Source organism: Arvicanthis niloticus, chromosome 24 (assembly GCF_011762505.2).
Source record: "Arvicanthis niloticus isolate mArvNil1 chromosome 24, mArvNil1.pat.X, whole genome shotgun sequence".
NCBI lineage: Eukaryota > Metazoa > Chordata > Mammalia > Rodentia > Muridae > Arvicanthis > Arvicanthis niloticus.
The window spans coordinates 11,625,076-11,646,764 of record NC_133432.1 but is presented as its reverse complement, the minus strand read 5'-3'; the positions used below and the strand labels follow the sequence as shown (position 1 = coordinate 11,646,764).

General features: G+C 47.5%; 1 protein-coding gene across 2 annotated transcripts; it reads left to right on the top strand.

The window, feature by feature from the left end:
• Positions 1-10,521: 10,521 nt before the first annotated feature.
• On the top strand, positions 10,522-19,285 carry LOC143437695 (2'-5'-oligoadenylate synthase 1A-like). 2 transcript variants are annotated; one of them, XR_013107037.1, is made up of 6 exons: positions 10,522-10,900; positions 11,914-12,202; positions 14,610-14,962; positions 17,373-17,526; positions 18,120-18,273; positions 18,976-19,285. XR_013107037.1 is itself a non-coding variant. In XM_076922652.1 (6 exons), the coding sequence occupies exons 1-6, from the start codon at positions 10,664-10,666 to the stop codon at positions 19,015-19,017; spliced, it is 1,308 nt and encodes a 435-aa protein (XP_076778767.1). In that variant the 5' UTR covers positions 10,536-10,663; the 3' UTR covers positions 19,018-19,285. The 2 variants fall into 2 exon arrangements, 1 of the variants encoding a protein (XP_076778767.1); XM_076922652.1 differs by having other exon boundaries at positions 10,536-10,900; positions 17,373-17,605.
• The last annotated feature ends 2,404 nt before the right edge of the window (positions 19,286-21,689 follow it).

The following is a 21,689-nucleotide window of genomic DNA, read 5'->3' as shown; positions in this document are numbered from 1 at the left end:
AGTCTAATAACAATTTTTCAGCCTCTACTGATTGATCCAAACATAGCAAATGTTTTGTTGAAGCAGTTCACTAAAAGCCAGACAGAAAAGCTTTGCTATACACATCAGTACACATACTGGATATTGTAATGAGCCATCTGCAAGGTCACGGCTAGTTTCTAGTTCAGACTTAGGGTCTCACGGTTCTGTGGGTTCTCAGATGCACACCCATGATGTGGCCCTCATTCAAGGCATCATGTGAGACAGTCTGTCTGTCCTCTACCCCCACCTCCTCCTGTCTGTCCATAAAGGATAAAGGCTTCACATCTTTAATATGGGCTCCCACTCCTATGCCCTGGGTGGATGTGAACTTGGGGATCTACCCCTTTGGGTTCCCAAGTGATGAGGTCACAGGGGTGTGCCTCTCTCCCTAGCTATAACCACTTGGGTTATCAATCAGTTGCCACTGTCCACTTCAATAGCATAAAGTGTTGACTTGTGCCCAGGACACAGCCCCACGAGGGTGAGCCTGTCTCCATGCCAACCTCTCTCTGCCCAGCAGGAGTGGATGTTCATCATGGCAGGATGCTCCACACCTGTGGACCAAGTCCTTTGATATTGACACAGAAGGTAAAGAGTTTGAGGCCAGCCTGGGCTATGTGATGAAGCTCTGTCTTATAAAATAGAAAAAGCAAGCATACAAGTATATGCATACACGCATGCACATATGTACACACACACATATGTACACGCACACACATATATGCACACACATACCTAAATCACTGTTGGAATCACTTCAGAGAACAAGGAACAGAAGACTGAGGAAATTATCACAACATCAGTTTTCCCACGCTAATGGTCACAATTCATGTGTGGCTTTAAGAAATTTTCCTTTGAAGAAGAAGAAGCCATGGCCTTTTCATCCAGGTCAGAGACTGGCCTTTAGCTAAACGCACAGTCTTCATGCCCTGGCAGACACCAGAGGGTCCTTGCTGGACCCGGAGCTTGTGTGAGATATCTAATGACCCATGGCAATGGACATTACTGAAAGACACACTGCGACATACTGCAGCTTCCACAACAAGATTTTTTCCATTTTAGTGGGGAGGTTGTACAGCTGGAGGGCAGATATGAAGGGATGGAGAGATGAGTGGATTGGGGTGCATCCTGTGAAATTCAAAGAACCAACAAAGAGTCTTTTTTTAATCTGAAAAAGAATCAACCCTCATTCAAACTATCTTGGTAGACATGTTACTGCCTTCTTAGTCTAAAAAGAAGATTTACCAATAACCAGAAGCCCTATACCAAGTGTCACTTTGATGAAGATGGTAATGACACCACATGGCATATACTCTTTAATCTGAGCAAAGATGGCTGCCAGGTACAAGGTCCTTTTCATTCTGATGAGGTCTCAGCCAAAACAGAGACAAGCCATGTGACTGCCATTTAAAAATGTAAACTTGGGCTGGGGAGCGGTGGCCCATGTCGTTAATCCCAGCACTTGGGAGGCAGAGGCAGGTGGATTTCTGAGTTCAAGGCCAGCCTGGTCTACAGAGTGAGGGCCAGGACAGCCAGGGCTACACAGAGAAACCCTGTCTCAAAAAACCAAAGGAAAAAAATGTAAACTTGGGGCTGGAGAGACGTCCTGAGTTCAATTCCCAGCAACCACATGGTGGCTCACAACCACCTGTAATGGGATCTGATGTCCTCTTCTGATGTGTCTGCATCAGCATATTCATATACATTAAATAAGCAAACAAATAAATACATTATACAGTGTTGCAGGATATTTGATCACACTGTGAGACTCTGTTTTTATTGGAAAGACCTGTTTCTAGTTGTGATATGGCTTGGCCTTAGCTCACACATTTAATCCCTCTGGATGAAATGCAGGCATGCCCTTAGAACAAAATCCCAAACAATGAAGGTAAGGTTAGTTTGCAGAAGGAAGTGCCCATGTTTCAAAGTGATGTCTAATTGAGTGGCAGACAAAGTGACAAATCAGAGAAAGATTTGACAAAATAGGATACACCCAACTCTCAAGAGGGAAGAAAGGAAAGGGAGGTTACTTGAGGGGCAGTAAAAACAGAGAGGGCAGTTGTACAGAGACAGGTTGCAGAGAGAGAACAACCTAGACACAGGTGAAGACAGAAGGAGCCAGAGAATGAGGAGCCAGAAGAATAGATAATATTGCCAGAGTTAGTTTGAGCCAAACAGAGCAATTCAGGAAAAGCTGAAAGAAGTCAGATTGAATCAGTCAGCTTGGAGAGGAGTTTTGAGCCAGAACAGCTAAGTTGAACAGTCCACCAGACTTCAGAAAGAGCTAGAAAGGGAAGCTTATTCAGCAGCTGTAGTGAGAGGTATTTGAAAAAGCTGCAGCTGCTTGTTGCCAGCTCTATGTTCCTGCACTAACAGCGGCACCCACAGCGCTAAGACAATCGCAGGCACCAGTTCTGGTGCCATGTTGACAGAAGTAAGCATTACTGGTGGGCTGCCCTGGCCCAGCCAGGTGTTTTCATCTTGGCAGACTCTACATGAGGGCCACACTAGCCCCATGCCAGGGTCATCCACCCCACAGTCAGCCGCCATACCACCCTACAACCAAGTAAATCAAAACTCTAGATGCTCAAAGCTAACCAATGGATTTATATATTTGCAAATATCCAATACACAAGGTGTCCACACAATTAGAATCATTATCTGTCCTGGCCCTCACTGCTGCTCTAGTCCACAGGTCAGTCAACAGGTTCTAGCAATAGAGAGATTGGGGATAGTGGGGCAAGAGACAAATGAAGAATGGAGGCAAGACAGAGGGTCTGATCAAGTCTCATTTATTGAAAGGAAATCCTGGGTATTTATATGCTTTCCACATGCCTTGCAGCTATGGATAAGCAGGGAAACACAGCTGAAGGCACTTTGCCATGTGCCTTGCAGCTGGGGGCACTAACCAGCAAAACAAAATATTGAGAAAAACAAGATGTTTATCACATTGTGCTCAGCTGTTGTGGGCTGTTGAAAAACAAGTCTCTTGTCAGGGTATATGGCTCAAGATGGTTGCAAAGATGATAGCTGCTTTCTGCTAGGAGTAGGCTCCCAACAGGTCCCCCTTTTTAATTTTTTTTTTTTTTTCAAAAAAGGAGGCTGGGAAAACTTACAGAAACTGTACCTGTTTTAGGTTGGAACAAAGGACCCCAGCCTCCTTTTCCCATCTTTGGATACTCAACAGCCATTGGTTGAGCTCCTGTCTTAGTATGGTGAGGCCTCCCAGTTAGGGACAAGGGTCTTGAAGTGTTCTCTTACCCGTCATTGACTATCCAGCTTAGCCTGTAAGTTAGGGGTTAATCTTCATCAGTCTTGATGACAGAGGTTTTAGAGTCCCCTACTTCCAGCCTGTAATAATGGACTTGTATGGGTTTCATTTGAATAGTGTCTATCTGTTGTTGTACAAAAGCCATCAGTCTGTTGAACAGCATAAACCCAAGAGACAAGAGACTTAACAATGCCTGAATAGTTGATATAAAAGCAACACTCTTTTTAAGGGTAGCACACAACTCTGTCTTGTCAGAGGAGTAAAAAGTATAAGCCTCTTCTATTCTGTAGCACTATTTCAGCTACAGAGAATAATGAATTTTACAAATGCATTATAGCAGATTCTATTCTTTCTAAATCTAAATCTATAGAAGTACAGAGCTGATCATAGCTTTGATCTTAACAAAACAAGTAAGGAAATCCCTGTCGTTGCCTCACTCAATCTCAAACCCAAGAAGACAACTATAGTTACTGTGTTAATGGGTTTTTCCCTTGGTCTCAACAATGTACCCCTATTAAATCCTAAGTTGGGGAACCAAGAGTTCAATAGAGCCACCCTGGAGGTACGGGTGGTGATGTCTCCTTTCCAAGTCAGGTATGCTGGTTAATCTGTTCCAGTTTGAAGGCAATTGTGAAGCATCTTCATGTTTCCTGAAAAGAAAAAAGTACATTTCTCAGAGGGGTTCATGGTACTGTGGCCTGTCAATTATTATCCATGCGGACAAATATTCAACCTTCATTTTATGTTTAGTGCAACAATTATTTCTGTAGGCTCTTTATCAGCAAGGGATTATTTCTATGAGCTACTGCGAGAGCTAGTTGTGTTGAAGTTTTAATAACTGTGTCTAAGTGATCCATAACACAAAACTGCCTCCAACCTGTGAGCCCCTTGCCCAAGGGCAGAAACTTCCCTAGATGTTGGGGGCTGTCATTTAGGTGAGATGGCAAGCCACCTGCTTTTGCTCCTTAAACAAGTTTGACTTAAGTGCACAGGATGTGCTTGATCACAGGTGAGTGGGAGATACATAGGGAGGAAGTATGCTGGGCTGTAAGCTTGTCCCTGATTGGACCTGGTAGGAAATGCTTAGCCTTGTGGATTTATCTTGAATAGGCCTCTGCAAATTGTGACTCATGGCCATTCATGGGAGCCCTGGAGTGGTCCCGGCCTGATTCCATCCTCTTCACCCAAATTTAATTCAAGCTTGTATCTAATTTTTTTGCTCAGAAATTGTGGAACTGGTCTTTCTCCATCGACTCTCAGGTTTAACACTACTGCTCTGGCAGCATCATTGTTGAATTAGCAACCTGCTCTCCTTTAGGCCCTACCTTTCCCACAGAATTGGACGAGAGTTTCCAGAAAGCAGCTTATACTGCTAAACAGACAGGAGGTGACCAATGGCATGCCCCTAGATTTTAAGGTTTGCTCTTCTACTTCACCTGCCATGAAAGCTAAGCTTCTTTCATGTATTGATCAGACGAGCAAGAGAAGAGAAAATTCTCCAGATAAGGAATGACCAACAACTCAAGTGATACAGCCTTGGCTCATGTACTGTACGTCCTGATAGCAACTGTTCCAGAAACTGTGCCTGTTCTAGTTTTCTCCAGGAAGGGACCTTTGATATTGAGTTATATCCACTCAGAGGGAAAAACAAACCACATTTAAACCAAAATCAAGCAATAAGGAAACTCTAAGACCGGGGCTGAGCTGGCTCACACTGCAGCACTAGAACCTGCCTGCTACTCCCTGGAACTCAAACAAGTTGGTTTGGGATGCAAGGTGAGGGATATGGAGGGACCTCTTTCTGCATCAGAGCTGCTGGGAAAAGGTGCTGCTGGGGCCTGAGGACTTGGGGTTCAGTGAGCTTGCTTAGGACAGCAGAAGCAGAGTGGATGGCTGGAAGCCAGAAAGCTGTGGTGTGTGTGCCCTGCCCAGACCTGCCTTGCCCAGGCCTGCCTGAGCCTGCCTGACAGATAATGCATCTCTCTCTCTCTCTCTCTCTCTCTCTCTCTCTCTCTCTCTCTCTCTCTCTCTGTCTGTCTCATTTTTTAAATTACGTGACAGAGATTATATCTTATTTTATCTTCCTTTTCATGAGCTCTATAAAATCCCACATTAATTCCATTTTCTTCACTTAAGGTTGTGAACACCTAGCAGTTAGAGGCTGGTTTCCTGCCCCTAATCTGAGTTTTTAAAATAACCTTTCTTACCTTTCCTTAGGACCAAGCCCACATTATGTGCCAGTTGTCAGGGACCCTGTAATCTCAAAGGCTGCCAGACAACTGATCCCCATGAGGTAAAGAAATTAATATATCTGCTAATATTTCAATTTACCTATTTCTGGTGACCAAAGTCACTTAAAGTCAGCAGAAGTGCAATCCAAAGTCAGGGAGAACACATTTGCATTATTGAGAGTAAATAAAGATCAACATCCACAGTATCTAAAGAGCAACAGTGAATCAATAAGAGGAGAGTTCACAAGAGAAAACCACAGAGAAAACATACAGCAGGTGCTTTCCAGAAATAGAACAAAATGGCCACTTAGAAAGATGAACCACCTAGTCTTAGGCAGCAGGCCAAACCCACCCAAGTGGCCTCATTTAAAGGTACCAATGTTTGACGAGTAGGATTCAGTTCTGAAGCTTGGAAGGGATACTGTTCAAAAGTTCCTTTGGAGCTCTGTGAAGCTCCCCTGGCTGGCAGCTGCTGCTGAGGAGAGAGGAGTAGACTTAGGGTGTGAATCCCAGTGTCCCAGGATGCTTTTCAGTGCAGAGAGATGGCCCTGAACCTCAGCATGGGCCCTGTAACCCCAGCTGGCCTTCCTCTTTCAGATCAACAGTGGCCAGAGGGCATCGGTCAGTCTTGAAGTCCTGTCAGAGTATACTAGAGAGCTGTGCATGTCAGGGCTTCTGGTAGCTTTGGCTCCTGCCCTGAAGGATTCATCATAACCCATTATAGTACCTAAGGATTCTCCAAGCCACACAACTGCCAACTCGAGGAGTTGAACTGTGCCTGTGTGCAACAGATCATCCCATCTTAGGCTTGTTGACTTTGCATTCCTCATGGACCCTCACACGAATACCCAGCTGCTCCCTAGTGCCTGTCGTGTGCAATGCTGCCCTAACTGCTACTCACTTGGGTTGTATAGCTGGGGAGAGTGTGGAGAGGGGAGAGCCTGTGCAGTTTCCAGAAGGCCTTGTCCTTGCAGATAAAGACTTTCCAGTGTGACTTTTTAAGGTAAGCATCCCCTTCTCTGAGCTCAGTAAGGAAGCCCACTTACATTTATTGTTTCCCCAGAGTGACCTGTGGTGAGATTGTTTCTTTACTTGTCCTTGGGACCTGAGGAGGAGGGATACATGTTGCTCGAATCCCCCATTCCCTGGAAGGAATTCAGCCCCACCTGAGATGCAGAAGCAGGCTCGGTTTCTCCCAAGCCCCAAGCCTCCTTCCATATCTCCAGCTCAGATGCAGCCTCAGGAACCGGCAGGTGAGCTGAGATCTACCCAGGACAATTTCTAGTCTCACTGCGCCCCTCCTAGGACCCTATGATGCCCCTGCATCAGCAGGGTTACCCAGGAGTAAGGCAGCTCACGGTTTGTCTCTCCTAGCTCTCTGAGCAGCCAAAGGTTACAGGCCAGCTTGACAGGATGCTCCAGTGATACAATGTAGCTCAGAGTAGCAACTGAGACTCATGCAGCCTCAGTTTCCCCATTCCTAAAGCTGGCAGTCATCCCTACCTCAGGCACCATGATGTTGAGGGAGTCTGGGTGTTTTAACCATGTCATGCTCTTTTTCTCAAAGACTGGCCCTAGTGGGTGTGGCTGTGTGATCCCCCAGCCTCAGATCATAGAGGCTTAGGCAGTGTGAGGTCTAGAGTCTGAGAATGTGAGTGAATGGGACAGTCTTTAAGAGGGAATAGGAGGCACTCAGGTGACCTGGCGCACCCCTAGCTGGGCCTTTACCCTGAAGTGTAACTTCGTTTCTGATGTCTTCATTTTCCTACAAACTGGTTGGTTACAGCAACACCTAAGCCTTACCTCAAGAAGACCCTGAAGGTGTCTGCCTTGGGGTGCCCCACCCTCTCACCTTGGTGATCCTTATCACCCTTGGTCCCTGTGACCCTCTGGCTCTGAGCTCCAGTAGGGGGATGTCCAGGGACCCCAGAGTACTTCATATGGCTGCTGTGAAGTCAGGGGCTGGGTGCAGGCTGCGGGGCCACCAACTTGTCCAGAGCTCTGGCTGGTGTGTGGTACAGGTCCATGTTGACTGGTGCCCTCAGGAGAGTTTCATTTCTTCCCGGGGTTCTTGGGGTGCTCCTGAGCTGACAGCAGGGGTGTGCTCCCTGAGTCACCTTCCTCAAGCTAGCTCATCCACTTTCATTTTCTCCTCCCTGCCAAGTCCCTATCTTCCCAGCAGCTCAGCCCAGGGCGTTGTTGAGTTTAACTCTTCATGGCTCTGCTTCCCAGCAGCTCAGCCCAGGGCATTGTTGAGATTATCTGTTCATGGCTTTGTTCTGCAGCTCAACATGTAGCTTAGAGAGTGACTTGGGGTCTTATACCTCCTAACCTGGACTCAGTCAGGTTATACCTCCCTGGCTCAGTCAGACTTGCCTTGGATGTTGGCCTCGTTGGGATGAGTGACCCTTGATCAGATGCACAGAGAGCACGGAAGCAGTATATATCAGCTGGGCACAGTGACACACTATAATGCCAGCATCAGGGGCTGAGGCAGGAGGATAGCTGTAACTGGACTGACAGGCTATAACAGAGGTCCTGCCTCATAAACAACAGCAAAAAGGGTCACTGAGGTAGTTCAGAGGGCACTCAGGTGTTTGTCACCAAGTCTGGTGGCCTGAGTTTGGTCCCCAGGACCCACATGGTAGAAGGAGAGACAGCTGACTCCTACAAGTTGTCCTCTGACGTCACACGCTCACACACATGAAATAAATGGACTAGAATATTTAAAGCACAATTAGCCTGGTCCTCCCCTGATCTGCTCAGGACCCTCAGCTGGCCTCTTGTCCTCTCTTCCTGGCACTTGTGGGAGGGGCCTTCACATCCCAGTTCCCTCAGGCAAGGTCAGGGTCCACCAAGGAGCCTCTGACCTGCTCCTCTTCTGCTGTCAGCCAGGCCATGAAGACTTTCTTATTTGCTAAAGGCTGGCCTCTGACCTGAATGACAAGGCCGTGGCTTTTGCTTCTCCAAAAAGAAATCACTTAAAGCCAGCTATGAGTTGTTGCCATAACCATAGGAGAGCCTATGTGATAATCTCCTCAGTTTTCTATTCCTTGCTCTCTGCACTGATTTAGGACTGTGGGGTGTGTGTGTGTGTGTGTGTGTGTGTGTGTGTGTGTGTGTGTGGTGTGTATGTGTGCGTGTGCGTGTGCGTGCGTGCGTGCGTGTGTGTGTGTGTGTGTGTGTGCGCGCGCGCACGCTTGTTTTCCTATTTTAGGATTTCATTGCTGGGAAGAGATACCATGACCAAGGCAATCATATAAAGGAAAGTATTTAATGCTGACTTACTCGTTCAGAAGTTTAGTCTATTATACTCATGGAAGGAAACAGAGTAGCATGCAGGCAGTCTTGGCGTTGGAGACAAAGCTAAAAGTTCATCTTGATCTGCAGGTAACAGGAGACTGTGCACCACACCGGATGTAGCTTGAGCATAGGAGACCTCAAAGCCCACCCCCATAGTGACACACTTCCTCCAACAAGGCCACACCTACTCCAGCAATGCCATACCTTTTAATAGTACCACTTCTTATAAAGCAAGCATTCAAACACATGAGTCTCTCTGGGAGCCATTCTTATTGGATCTACCATAATTACCTTTCTCTTCTCAGTGTAAGAGGAAGCTGGGAAGCCGCTGTCCCCACAGTATGCCCTGGAGCTGCTCACAGTATGCCTGGGAACATGGGTGTAATGTTGCTAGGTTCAAAAGAGCTGAGGGGTTCCAAACAGTCTTGGAACTGGTCACCAAGTACATGCAGCTTTAAATTTCAGGAGATTGTATCACGGCATTTACTTCAACTACCAGAGCAGATGACTCAAAAAAGACAGGTAGCTTATCCTCATATGGCTCTACTCCCCCATGGAGTGTCAGGCTGCACTTGTGTGGAAAGGGGAGTTGGGAGATTTGTGTCAATGAAGCATCTCCTGCACTGGGCACTGTTCTTCTGTCACCTTGTTGACATGAGGTCCTATAGCCCTGGGAGGCAGGGGTGGGCTCTCCTCTCTGCAGATGAGGAGACCAAGGCTCTGACACTGTCCAGACCCAAACAGCAAAGGAAGGGGAGGACATGGAGTGTGAACTGAGATTATCCAACAGTTACAGTATCATAAGCACCGTGAGGCACCAAAGACAAGCTGTGGACAAATTACCTGTAAATACTAGAGTACTATGTCACCCTAGGGAGTCCTGATCCTGTGTTGTGTTCAGTTTTTCCATGACACTGGCTGGTCCAACTCTCCCCATCTCACAGATCAGAGAACCTGAGGGATCTGCCCCAGGACACACAGCTACTTAAGGGATAGACGATTTGAACCCAGGCCTTGCAGGTCATACCCAAGGATCCCTCCAGGCTTGTGTATACTGTGGGGCAGGGACTCTGGCCAAACTTTGGATACATGTTCTTTGCAAGGCTTCCCCTCTGCCTCTATGCAGCAGTACCTGGGGCACTGGCCAGCTGCTCAGTTTCCTCTCTGAATGTCTCTCTGCAGGCCAGTGATCGATGGACCAGACTGACCCAACAAGGAACACAGCTGATTCAAACCCACTGGGCTGATGGCTGTTGAAAATAGAAGCTGAGACTTAGCTGCAGTGTTTGTTCCTGCTGTAATAACAAGGATGGTCCCCAAGTGGGCTCCTGGGATGTGCCAGTGAGACCCCGTCATCATCCTGTCCCCTTGCACACAGCTTCCGTCACTCCATCTATTTGGAGAACATTCTCACCGAGACAGGGTCTTTTACTAAAGATCTCCACATTCCGGTGGAGGCCGGCCGCTTGCTTTGTTTTACAGCCATGTTAGCACCATTCAGAGATTTCACAGTGTGTCTGCATATTTGCTGTTAAATGTCTAGGAGAGTATAAAACCAGTTTTCTTTAGTAACAATGCAAGACTAAGAAGGAAGCACAACAGACGCTATGTTTAGGATGATTCATGCCTCCGGGTTCACAGCCTGATGTGATGAAAGTTTGAGAATTCAAAGAAATGCCTGCAGGTAAACCATCCCCTGAGTGTCAGGGAGCCCAAGAGCCAGAAGTGGCAGATGCAGAGATCTGATAGGCACAGCCCCGCCCTTCCTGGGAAAGAGGAACTATGGATATAAGGGGCAGCTAGCAAGGCTTCAGTAGCTAACATTCCTGGCCTCAAGATGTCGAAGGATCTCAGCAAAACCCCTGCTTGGGAGCTGGACAAGTTCATAAAGGATCACATTCTTGTTGACACCGGGTTCCTTAATAAGGTCAGAGCAGACATCGACTGTGTATGTGCTTTCCTGAAGGACAAGCGAGTAGACAAGCACGAAGACAATGAACGTGATTCCCCGAAGGACAGAAGCGAAGAAGGTCACAAACCCAAACCCCCTGTGTGGGTCTCCAGGGTAATGATGGTGAGTCCCATTAGCCTGAGCTGACCAGGATGGGGTGGGAGAGGACTCTCAGAAGCCAGACTGCAGCCCTTAGAGGAAAGTGAGTTACCTACCTGCTCTATGCCCAGTGTCCTCATGTGCACCCCAGCTATGGCACAGGGCAGAGAACAAAACAGAGACCCCACCTGCTGGATGACTGGACTGATGGAACCTCATTGCCTGTGTTTCCATCTGTCAAACGGGACTTTATGACGACAGTCCCTACCTCAGTCACTGTGAAGGCTGCAGAAATGTCATTTTATAATGTCCACCCATCTATGTCAGGGGTGCAAGTGTGTTATTGATTGTGCTCAGCATTTTATTTAGGGAGGTTCTCTGCACATTATCATTTGTTATTGTCTCCAAAAATTTCCCTTTATGAATTCAGTTCTCTTAGTTTAAATTTTGTTCTGTTGACTTTTTACAATTGTTATGGAGCATCTTCATACAAGCCTGGTGTACTTTTTAGCATATTATCCTCAATATTCTGCTAAGGAGAGGGACCATGACAGAAGTCTCACTTGCTTGTATTCAGGTGCTACCATCCTTGATCCTCCACTGTGACCTCCTCCAGAGAGTGTGTGCAGCTAGAACTAGATTCCACATGAGAGAAAATGTGCTACATTCTCTCTCCTCACTACTCTCTCTAGGTCCTCACTTCATTTAGAACACCTCCCACACACATGGTTACCTTCAATCACATGGACATGCACAGGAACATTTAAATCTAGCTCCATGGACAAAACACAGATGTTTGACATTCTGAATCTGACTTATTCCCAGAAGAAGAGGTAATCTAGAACCTTGTTGTTTTTTTGTTTTTTTAACATTGATTCCCTTTTCACTCTTCAGGGCTGAGTAATATTCCCCTGCACATATGCCAGCTTTCTCTACGTCCTCCATCCTGGTTGTTGGGCTCCTAGGCTTTTCAACTTCTGGACTGCTAGGGTGTGTCCCACACTCCCCTACCATTCTGCCTCATCATTGTCTTTCAGAACGGCTCTTTTGACAGTGACTCAGACCTGAAGGACACACCAGAAGTCAACATCACTGTATTTTTAACAAATCTCAATAGTTTTAATGAGGTGCATGAACGTTCGGAAGAGTTCAAGGAGGAGATTAAGAAACAGCTGTGCAAACTACCAGAAAAGGAAGACTTTCAATTGTGCTATGAAGTTCAGAACCCAAAGAAGCCCAGCCCCTCGTTTGTGAGCTTCAAGCTGACCTCCCCTGAGCTGCAGCAGGAGGTGGAATGTAGTGTGTGGCTAGCCCGTGAGGTCCTGGGTAAGTCAGACTGCCTCAGGGCCTCAGCCTGGCCTTTTCACCCAACTTTATCCTTCCTTCCGTCTATCTGTCTGTCTGTCTGCCTGCCTATCTCTCTCTGTCTCTCCCTGTCTCTTTCTCTCTCCCTCTCCCCCTCCCCTCCTCTCTCTGTCTCTCTCTCCCTCTTCCCCTCTACCTCTCCTTCACCCCCTACCCTCTCTCTGTCTCTCTCTGTCTCTCCCTCCCTCTCCCCTGTCCCTCCCCCTCTTCTTTCCCCCTCCCCTCCTCTATCTCTGTCTCGCTTTGTCTCTGTCTCTCTCCCTGTCTCTCTCTGTTTCTCCCTCCCTCTCCTCTCCCGCTACCCCTCTCCTTCTCTCCCTCCTCTTCTTCTCTGTCTCTCTCTGTATGTCTCTGTCTCTCTCTCACTCCCTCTTTCTGTTGTGCATGGGATTCCCTCCAGCATGGGGGTGTCCCATATTGATACATTGTGTCTGAGTATCATGTGAATAGAGGTTAGATATATTGTGTCTGAGTATATGTGAATGGAGGTTATACACCTCAGGAGCCACCCATCTTTCTAAGATCTAATCTCTCCCTGGTTCAGAATTCACCAATTAAGCTTGACTGTGTGGGCAAAAAGGGAGTCTCCACCCCTACAGCCCTGTGGTTACAATCCTATCCCCACCACTCCCTGGTTTTTCCCTGAGTCCTGTGGTCCAACATGTGCTCTCTTGCTTGTGAAACAAGCATATTACTGAGTCATCTGTCCAGTCCACACCTTCTATTCCTGAACTGAAAACCCTTATCATTTGAGAAATTCACCCAGAGAATCTCCTTAAAGGTAAGCTGGGGAGAAAGGGTATTAGAATTTTGGGAGTGAGAATCCATCACAGAAGGACATTAAGTGGGAAGCTGGCTGAGTTATGGGATGGGGGCATCTTAGACACCCTCCCCCCTTGGCATATCAAGTGCTATTCCTGACTAACTGTGGCTTTGATCTAAGCATGAAGCAGCATAGAACTCCCTGAAAATTAATAACCCATGAATCTTCTCCCAAAGAGTGGGAACCCTCAAACCTGTGCAGATAGAGGCCCATTTGTGCAGGATGGAGAAATTCTCAGAAAAACTCTGTCATGTTTAAGAAAACCACAAACCCAGCCAGTGCCACCCAACCTCCTACACGCACACACGTTATACCATTACACCTTAAAGGTTCCTCTACATGAAGCTATCACACAGTGTGTCTTCAAAATTACAAATTGCCCAACTCTACCCAAAGACAACCAGGAACACCCCCTGAAAGCTGGGGGTTTGGGGGAGCCTAGAGAATAAGCAAGGCTTTACATTTGGGGAAAGCACAGCGCACCCCTGCTGGCCACTGTGTGAACTGCTGCTGTTTAAACTTAGAGACAAACCCTTGGCTTAGGAGAGCCATGGAAACAGTCCAGAGTCTCAGGCAGCAGGGACTGAGAGGGCCAGCCTAGGAGTAGGAACAGAACAGTATGCTGTGGAAACCTGCAAGAGGCTTAGAACCCTGCTCAGTGGATGAAGACTGGAGGGATGAACCAGAAATGAAATGGGCGGGCTGCTCCCCCAAAAGCCTGTCTTGCTCGTGGACTTCCAGCTTTCCAGTGAGGAAAGGTCCACTTAAAAAAGGACCGGCCTGGGAATGCTTCTGTTGGCAACAGTACAACAGAGGACCCCAGCCACAAACCTACCCAATGTCACTTAGCAGATAAGCCCTATTCTGTGCCGAGCTTTGTAATTGAAATTAAGCACATAAGTGAGAAGCCTCCCTCACTCACTGAGTGACTGGGCTGTCTCAAGCTCCATCAGTGAGTGATTTTGCCCTGTGCCAGCATCAAAACCTGATGGTGTGGCCTGCTGCAACCATGGCCACACACCTGCACACACGTAAGGCACAGCCTGCTGCCTGCCTAGTCTACACAAAAATGCACACACACCCACACTGGCATCTATTCCATAGTCTGCACTCATCCATTCTACAAGTGCACAGGACACATAGACACACCATACACAAAATAGAGCAGAGACTGTAAGCATGAGATACAACATACAAACACAGTAACCTGCTCTAGAGGAAACTTTGATGCAAGCAAGAGTGTATACGGAAGACAACCGACAAGCAGAAGATAATGCACACTCAGACCACAGGTGGGCATTATCAGATGATCCTCTGAGAAAGGCACTTCACTGGGACCAGTTTGTGGCACCGACTTTCCAGGACCAATTCATGTACCCAGTCCTGAGGTTTGGTGAGGTCACGGCTATATGGGGAATGGTGTTTGCTGTGGACAGTCTCTGCTCTGTTCACTGAACTCCATAGACAGTGATTTTCACTTTAGAGAGAAGGAAGATCCTCAGGGCAAGGTTGAGTCTAAACATGAACGGAACTTTTTTTTAATAGGTGGACTGAGCAACAACCAGCAGCTTGACACTGGAACCTATAACAAAATCTATGCCGAACTCATTGATGAGTGCCTCAGCTTCGATGCAGAAGAGTACCTCCTCTTCTTAGAAGACATCGATAAGCGCATGACCTTCGATACTGACATCATCGATGAGTGCATCAGCTCCGATAATGACATCGATGAGTGCATCAGCTCCGATAAGGGCTTCAGCATCAATAAGTCCATCAGCAGTGAGGATAAGAAAGGTCAATTCCACCTTTCCTTCACGGAGCTCCAGCAAGACTTCCTGAAGAATTATCCACCCAAGTTGAGGAATCTCATTTGTCTGGTCAAGTACTGGCATCAACTGGTAAGGCGTCTGACCCAGTCCCTGTGGGCCCTGTGTATACAGAGTGTGGATACCAGCCAGAGATAAGAAGGTCTATTTCCAGTTTTGGATCTATTGTCATGATAGCATTATCACATGACCCAGAGTGCCTTGGAAAGGAAAGGTCTTACTTGGCTACACATCCCAGTCACAGGGCATCACTGAGAGAAGTCAGCACAATGACTGAAGCAGAAAACAATGAAGAATTCTGTTCACTGCCTTGATCTCCATGACTCACTCAGATTGCTTTATTATACAGCACACATGCTCAGGCATGGCACCAACCACATCCATCAGGATCATATTCACACAGACTACCGTAAACAAGACTGGATAAGGCATTGTCTTAAGGCTGCCTCCTACTCAATGAGCTTATGTCTAGTTGACAAAAACTCACCTTCACAAATAACCCACTTTCAAATTGATGCTCACACACACACACACACATAATTCAATTGAACCATAACCTTTCCTTTCTTGATTTCCCCTAAGATCTCATGTCAATATCACATTGCAAAACACAATATAGAGTTCTTTTAAAATCTCGAACTTATTTAAAATTTCAAGACTTGAGATTAGTCTCTCAACTGTGGGCCCATAAAATTAAAAGCACACATTGAATACATTCTTATTCCAAAAGGGAAGAATCAGGTCACTGTCACAATCTGATTAAAACACAACCAAAGGCCAGCAGAGCAAAAGGCTCAGTATCTGATATCTGAGACTCACATGCTTTGAGCTTCTCGGGCTCTGCCATCCATAGCACACACAGCTGGTCTCAGGCTCAGGTTAGCTCTGTTCTCAAATTGCTCTGCTCCTGGCAGTCATCTCTACCTCAGGGTAAGTCCAGTGTCTGGGGGTCACCACTGCCATTGAGGCTGCATTTTCACCAATGGCTTCTCCTGGCCTCTCCCAGTGCCAGGCTTCAGCTGCTCCCCATGACACCTCCAAATGTGTAGTTTCATGTGACCAAAGCCTTACCACCTGGGAGACCTCTCTGTAGTTCCAGGTGTGATCTACAAGCTGGAGATGCAGCTTTGGGACCCCTGGACCACAGCTACTATTTGCTGACCACAAGGAAACGCTTTTCAGATGGCTTTGTCCCCAATGTGCATGTCTCTTCTTCATCAGAGATAATCTCAGCCCCAGCTGATGAGAAACCCCTGATTCCTCATGCAAACATAGCACACAAGCAGCCCAGATGGGGTCCTTGCTTTCCTCTGAAACTTCACTCCAGCCTCTGTCACCTGCCTGCCTCTCAGCCCTCCTGTCTTCCAGGTTCCCACAAACAGCCTGTCAGGCTCTTAGCTCTCAACAGCTTTCCAACCCAAAGTTCCATCATCCTTCCTCAGTCCTCCCCAGGAGCAACATGGTGGGTCAGTCACAGCAGGGCCCCCTCCCTAGGACCAGTGTCTGTCCTAGTTTGCATAATGGGTGAGAAAGAATATGGGGGAGGAAAACTGAGTGGATGGAAGGCAGAGGGGAGGGGCAAGAAAGACATTGGGTGGGGCAGCAAAGAAGAATGATGCTCTTTGAGGGAAAAGGAAGGAGAAAGGGGTGACCTGGGAAGATGGGGGCCTTCCCATGCTTGTTCTGACTTCTTCTAGTATGATTTCAATCATCTAACTCTCCCTTCAGCCACATCTATTTTGTCGTTTTCTGGTTGCTGCTTCAACTATGTCTTTGGATTTCTGTGTCTTTGTTGAGCGATGTTTCCTGTCCTCTCTGGTATCTACAACTTGCAATTTCCTGCTACTATGTCTTCAAACTTGCGATCTCTCATTATTATCTGGGCTTCTCTAATGTGTTTGTGGCGTTTGTATATGTGAACCTGTTCGTGGGCGCACATGTCTCTGTGTGTGCATAAGGATGTGGAGGTCAGAGTGTGAGGGCAGGTCCTCAGTCACACCCCACCTTGTGTAATCAGCCAGGGTCTCACACATGACACTCAGTGTGCTGGGTCAGCAGGTCTGGACAGTTCTGCAGCCCCTAGAAGCCCCAATCTCAACCTGACTCTGAGATTATGAGTTGGTTTCCTCACTAGCCTGACCCATGTTTAGGACCTTACCTAGACTTGACAAGCTTGTACCGGGTTGAGGCACCTTATCCATGGAGCCATCTCCCTAGCCTCTTCCCAGTTACTTCAGAGACCATGAGAAAACTTCCATAGTGAGCACTCCTTATGTCCTGCCTCCAACCTCACTCCTAGGTGTCACTCATGGGGTCTTGATTCCTCCTGTGCCTGCTGGTGAGTGCTCAGTCTGTGTGGAGCACAAGGTGTCCATCCCAACCACTCATGACATCATCAGGTGGCAGCTGAATTGAGCCTGTGAGAAGTGGCCCCACACAACAGCTGAGAGCCCCATTTTTCTCCTTGCCTTTCTCTTCTCAGTGTATGAAGAAGCTGAAGAAACCAGTGCCCCCAAGGTATGCCCTGGAGCTGCTCACAATCTATGCCTGGGAAAGTGGGAGTGGAGTTGATGATTTCAACACAGCAGAGGGCTTCCGGACCGTCTTGGAACTGATCACCAAGCACGAAAGTCTTTGTATGTACTGGACAGTGTATTATGACTTTCAACACCCAAAGGTCTCTGACTACCTGCACAGACAGCTCCAAAACTACAGGTAGCTTGTCCCCATATGGCTCTGCTCCCCGTGGGTGTCAGGCTGCAATACTGTGAAAAGGGGGAGGTGGGTCCTCTGTGTCAATGCAGCATCACCTGTATTAGGGACTGTCCTGATGTCACCTGACTGAGATGAAGCCCTACAGCCCTGGGAGACAGGGGTGGCCTCTCCTGTTTACAGTTCAGGAGACCAAGGATCTGACATTATTCAGACCCAAACAGCAAAGGAAGGGGAGGACATGCAGTGGGAACTGAGATCTTCTAACAGTAACAGTGTCATAAGTGCTGTGAGGCACCAAAGACCAGAGATGGGGTCCCAGGACACAAGGCTAATAAAGGGTAGAGGATTCAAGCCCAGTCCATCTAGGTTATGTCCAAGGATCCCTCTAGGAGTGCTGTATGCTGTGGGGCAGGGACTCTGGCCAAACTTTGGTACGGGTTCTCTTCTGGGCTCCTCCCGTACCCCTGTGCAGTAGAACTTGGAGCTCAATTCATCTCTGAATGTTGTTCTGCAGGCCCATCATCCTGGACCCGGCTGACCCTACAAGGAATATTGCTGATTGTACGTATGTGAACTGGTATTTCCTGGCATGTTTGGCAAAGGAGTGGCTGGATTACCCATGCTGTAAGGACAGGGATGATTCCCCCGTGCAGTCCTGGAAAGTGCTGGTGAGACCCTGTCATCATCCTGTCCCCTTGCACACAGCTTCGGTCACTCCATCTACTTGGAGAATATTCTCATGGGGACGTGGTCTTTTGCTAAAGGTCTTCACACTCCTGTGGAGGCCAACTGCTTGCCTTGTTCTACAGCCATACAGAGATGTCATGGGCTGGGAGGATGGCTCAGTGGGTAAAGGCCCTGCCAACACAGTGGACCTGGGTTTGATCCCTAGAATTCATAGGGTAGAAGGGGGAGAACAACGGCCCCAAGATTTCCTCTGACTTTCTTCTACATAGAAAGTTCTGCTACATAGGTAGACACATGTGTGCACATAGATACATTCACACACACACACACACACACTCTTGCAAGCTCATAGCTACACACACAAAACACTAGCACACATTCTCACACTCACATGGTTTCACACACACACACTCACACCCACCAACTCTAACACACTCATACATACAAAGTCCCACAGGCACAAGCATATGCACACATGCAAGTACACACATGTATGCAGAAACACACACATACACACCTACACAGAGACCAGAAGGGACAGCCTGTAGGATAAGAGAGCTGAAGCCACTGGCTCAGGGACACCCATCTTGTAATTGGTAGGGCTGAGATCTTGTCTTAGTGCTGGGATGACTGCAGTGTAGGGTAGAGGTTCGAACCATGCCCTGTCTTCCCTCCCTCCTCAGGAGGACAAGCACTGTCGTTCCACATTTCTTGCAAGCCCTTGACCCAGAGAAGACAGGAAGCTTCCCAAGGCCCACCCGAGGGTCTAACCTGTGACCAGACTCCAGGCTTCTGACCACTGCCCAAAGACCCCTGCATCCTATCCCATCACAGACAGCCTTCTTCACAGCCTGCTTCATCTGCCTTATCTACCAACGGTGTTCTCTAGGAGACAAGCGATTCAGGAGAAGAGAACCCAAGCTTGATTTGCAGCTGTCTCCCTGGCCGGTTCTGTCCAATGTCTGATCAACAATAAACCACAGGAAGCCATGAGTGTGTGTGAACTCTGAGGGATGGAACCATAGAAGTGTGTGTGTGTGTGTGTGTGTGTGTGTGTGTGTGTGTGTGTGTGTGTGTGTGTGTATGTATGTGTGTGTGTGTGTGTGTGTTTGTGTGTGCACATAGTTCAACTAGATGCATGAATGAGCGTGTACACTCCACCTGGGACCAGACAACAGACACTCAGCAGTGAAGAGAGCAGAAGGAAAAACTTCAGCTTTTGAGGCCGGATGCCATGGGATCCTTCCAGGTCTCCTCTTACACATAAACCCAAGAGACGAACCCTTGGTTTCTTCTGTCCATGTCCCCAAGACAAGATTCTAGCCCTGCCCTATCTTACACAGAAGCTGTTCCCTGGCCACACATGGACATGGAACAGTGAGTCTGTGTCCTGTGCACTCAGGTTGCACTTGAGTATGTACGGCTGGGGTCCCACAGGTGTGGGGGAAATAAAAAGTGTCTGGAATTTTTGACACATGTGACTTTGAAACATGGTCTTTGGTAGTAAACACCATCTTTGCCACACTGAGTTAAATCACTGTGATTGCGGCTTCCTTTCTTTTTTTCTGAGACAAGATTCATGAGGTGACATAGACTGGCCTGGAATTCTAGGAATCCTCCTGCCTCAGTCTTCCAATTTCTGGAATCTCTCTCTCTCTCTCTCTCTCTCTCTCTCTCTCTCTCTCTCTCTCTCTCTCTCACACACACACACACACACACACACACACACACAGACATACCACACTTCTCACAGAGACCTATGGTTTCCCCGGTTCAATATTGGGAACTAGCAGATCATTTGTCCTGCCCAAAAGATCCCCATGTACTCTCACCTCATGGGTACAGCCATGGTGATGTTGGTGGTTTACTTGGCTCTGACATCAAAGCCACAGGCAACTCAGGATGATTCTTTTGTATCATTCCTCATGCATGCTGGGTAAGCACTCTGCCACTGAGCCACACACACACACCCTCTCCCTCTGTCAGACACTAAGCAAGTCCTTCCCTGCTAAGTCATACCCACAGCTGCCATTTTAACTCTTAAAGGTCCACACAAAGGAGACCATTCCACCATGGAGAAGAGGGATGCAGCCAATACAGATCATTGGGGTAGATGAGGGAAGACATGATGGACCCACAGCTTGTCAGGGGACCACAGGGCATTGTTTATTAAAACCCTGTGGATCTGGGGTATGGGGAGCCGACAGAAGGCGGCTATCATCCTTGCAGCCATCTTGAGCCACATACCCTGACAAGAGACTTGTTTTAACAGCCTACAACAGCTGAGCACACTCTAATAACATCTTGTTTTATATACCCAGGATTTTCCCTTGGATGTGTGAGATTTAAAGGTGTGACTTAGAGCTGTGACTTAAAGGCATGTCTTGAGAAGTCAGACTTATAAAAGGTGAGAGGCAGACAGAAGAAGAGACTGGAAACTTGGAGACTGGAAACTTGGGACTGGAAACTTGGAACTTGGAGGAACTAGGGACTAGGAACTCGAGACTTGCGACTTGCACTAGGAACAAGAAACTTGGAAAGAGAGAAAAAGAGAGACTTGAGAATAAACGGGACTGAATCACATTCTGTCTGATCTCCATTCTTCGAGTCTGTCCTCACTCTCTCTTGCTGAACCCTGACCCTCGGACTGGAGCATCAGTACAAGCCAGGACAATTTAGCTCCCAAAGCTCCCAGGACAATTTAGCACTCCAAAGTGCTAGTTCCAACACTCGGCAGAGCAGGCCCCGACACTGGAGGTGTTTCAGGAGGGCAAGACTAGAATCATAGACCAGTATCACTGGGTCCCTCAGCAGCTCAGATAAAGTACAAGGCAGAGTGTGATTTGTCCTATGGTCCAGGGGACATGCATCCTCTCATATATGGGGACACTGTGGCTCCTGGTCCTCACAGCTGCTAGAGTGATACCTGAAGGGATGGGGGCCAGGGAGATCCACCCTTCCCCCTTGACAGAGATTGAAAGTGGACTTTGGGGACAGGAGCAGGAATTGGGCGATGGTAGTACCCCTTAGCATTTTAGAGCAGTCTTAGTGAGAAGGGGCCCAAGTGCAGATAGCATAAGTGGGTATGTTATGGTTAATAATATATTTGTGCACTCATAAGACTGTTGGTTCACCACATACAATTATGGAGCCATCAAGCCTCTGTATGAAGTGTGGTGTGTGTTAGTGTTAGTGTGTGTATATATGTTTGTGTACACATGTGTGAGTGTAACTCTAGAACTTAGAAGCTTGAGGCAGGGGGAATTCTGTGAATTCCAAGCTAGATTAGAACATATAATAAGATCCAGTTGAAAGAAATTAAAGAAGGGAGGAAAGTGAGATGGAGGAAGGAAGGAGAGAGGCAGAAAGAGAGAAAAGGGAGGGAGAATAACTTAAT

What these genes read in the sequence shown, in the direction of transcription:
- LOC143437695 (XM_076922652.1), top strand. Translation starts at nt 10,664, where the DNA reads ATGTCGAAGGATCTCAGCAAAACCCCTGCTTGGGAGCTGGACAAGTTC. An exon ending in GCTAGCCCGTGAGGTCCTGG is followed by an intron (nt 12,203 to 14,609) that starts GTAAGTCAGACT and finishes TTTTTTTAATAG; the next exon opens with GTGGACTGAGCAACAACCAG. An exon ending in TCAAGTACTGGCATCAACTG is followed by an intron (nt 14,963 to 17,372) that starts GTAAGGCGTCTG and finishes TTCTCTTCTCAG; the next exon opens with TGTATGAAGAAGCTGAAGAA.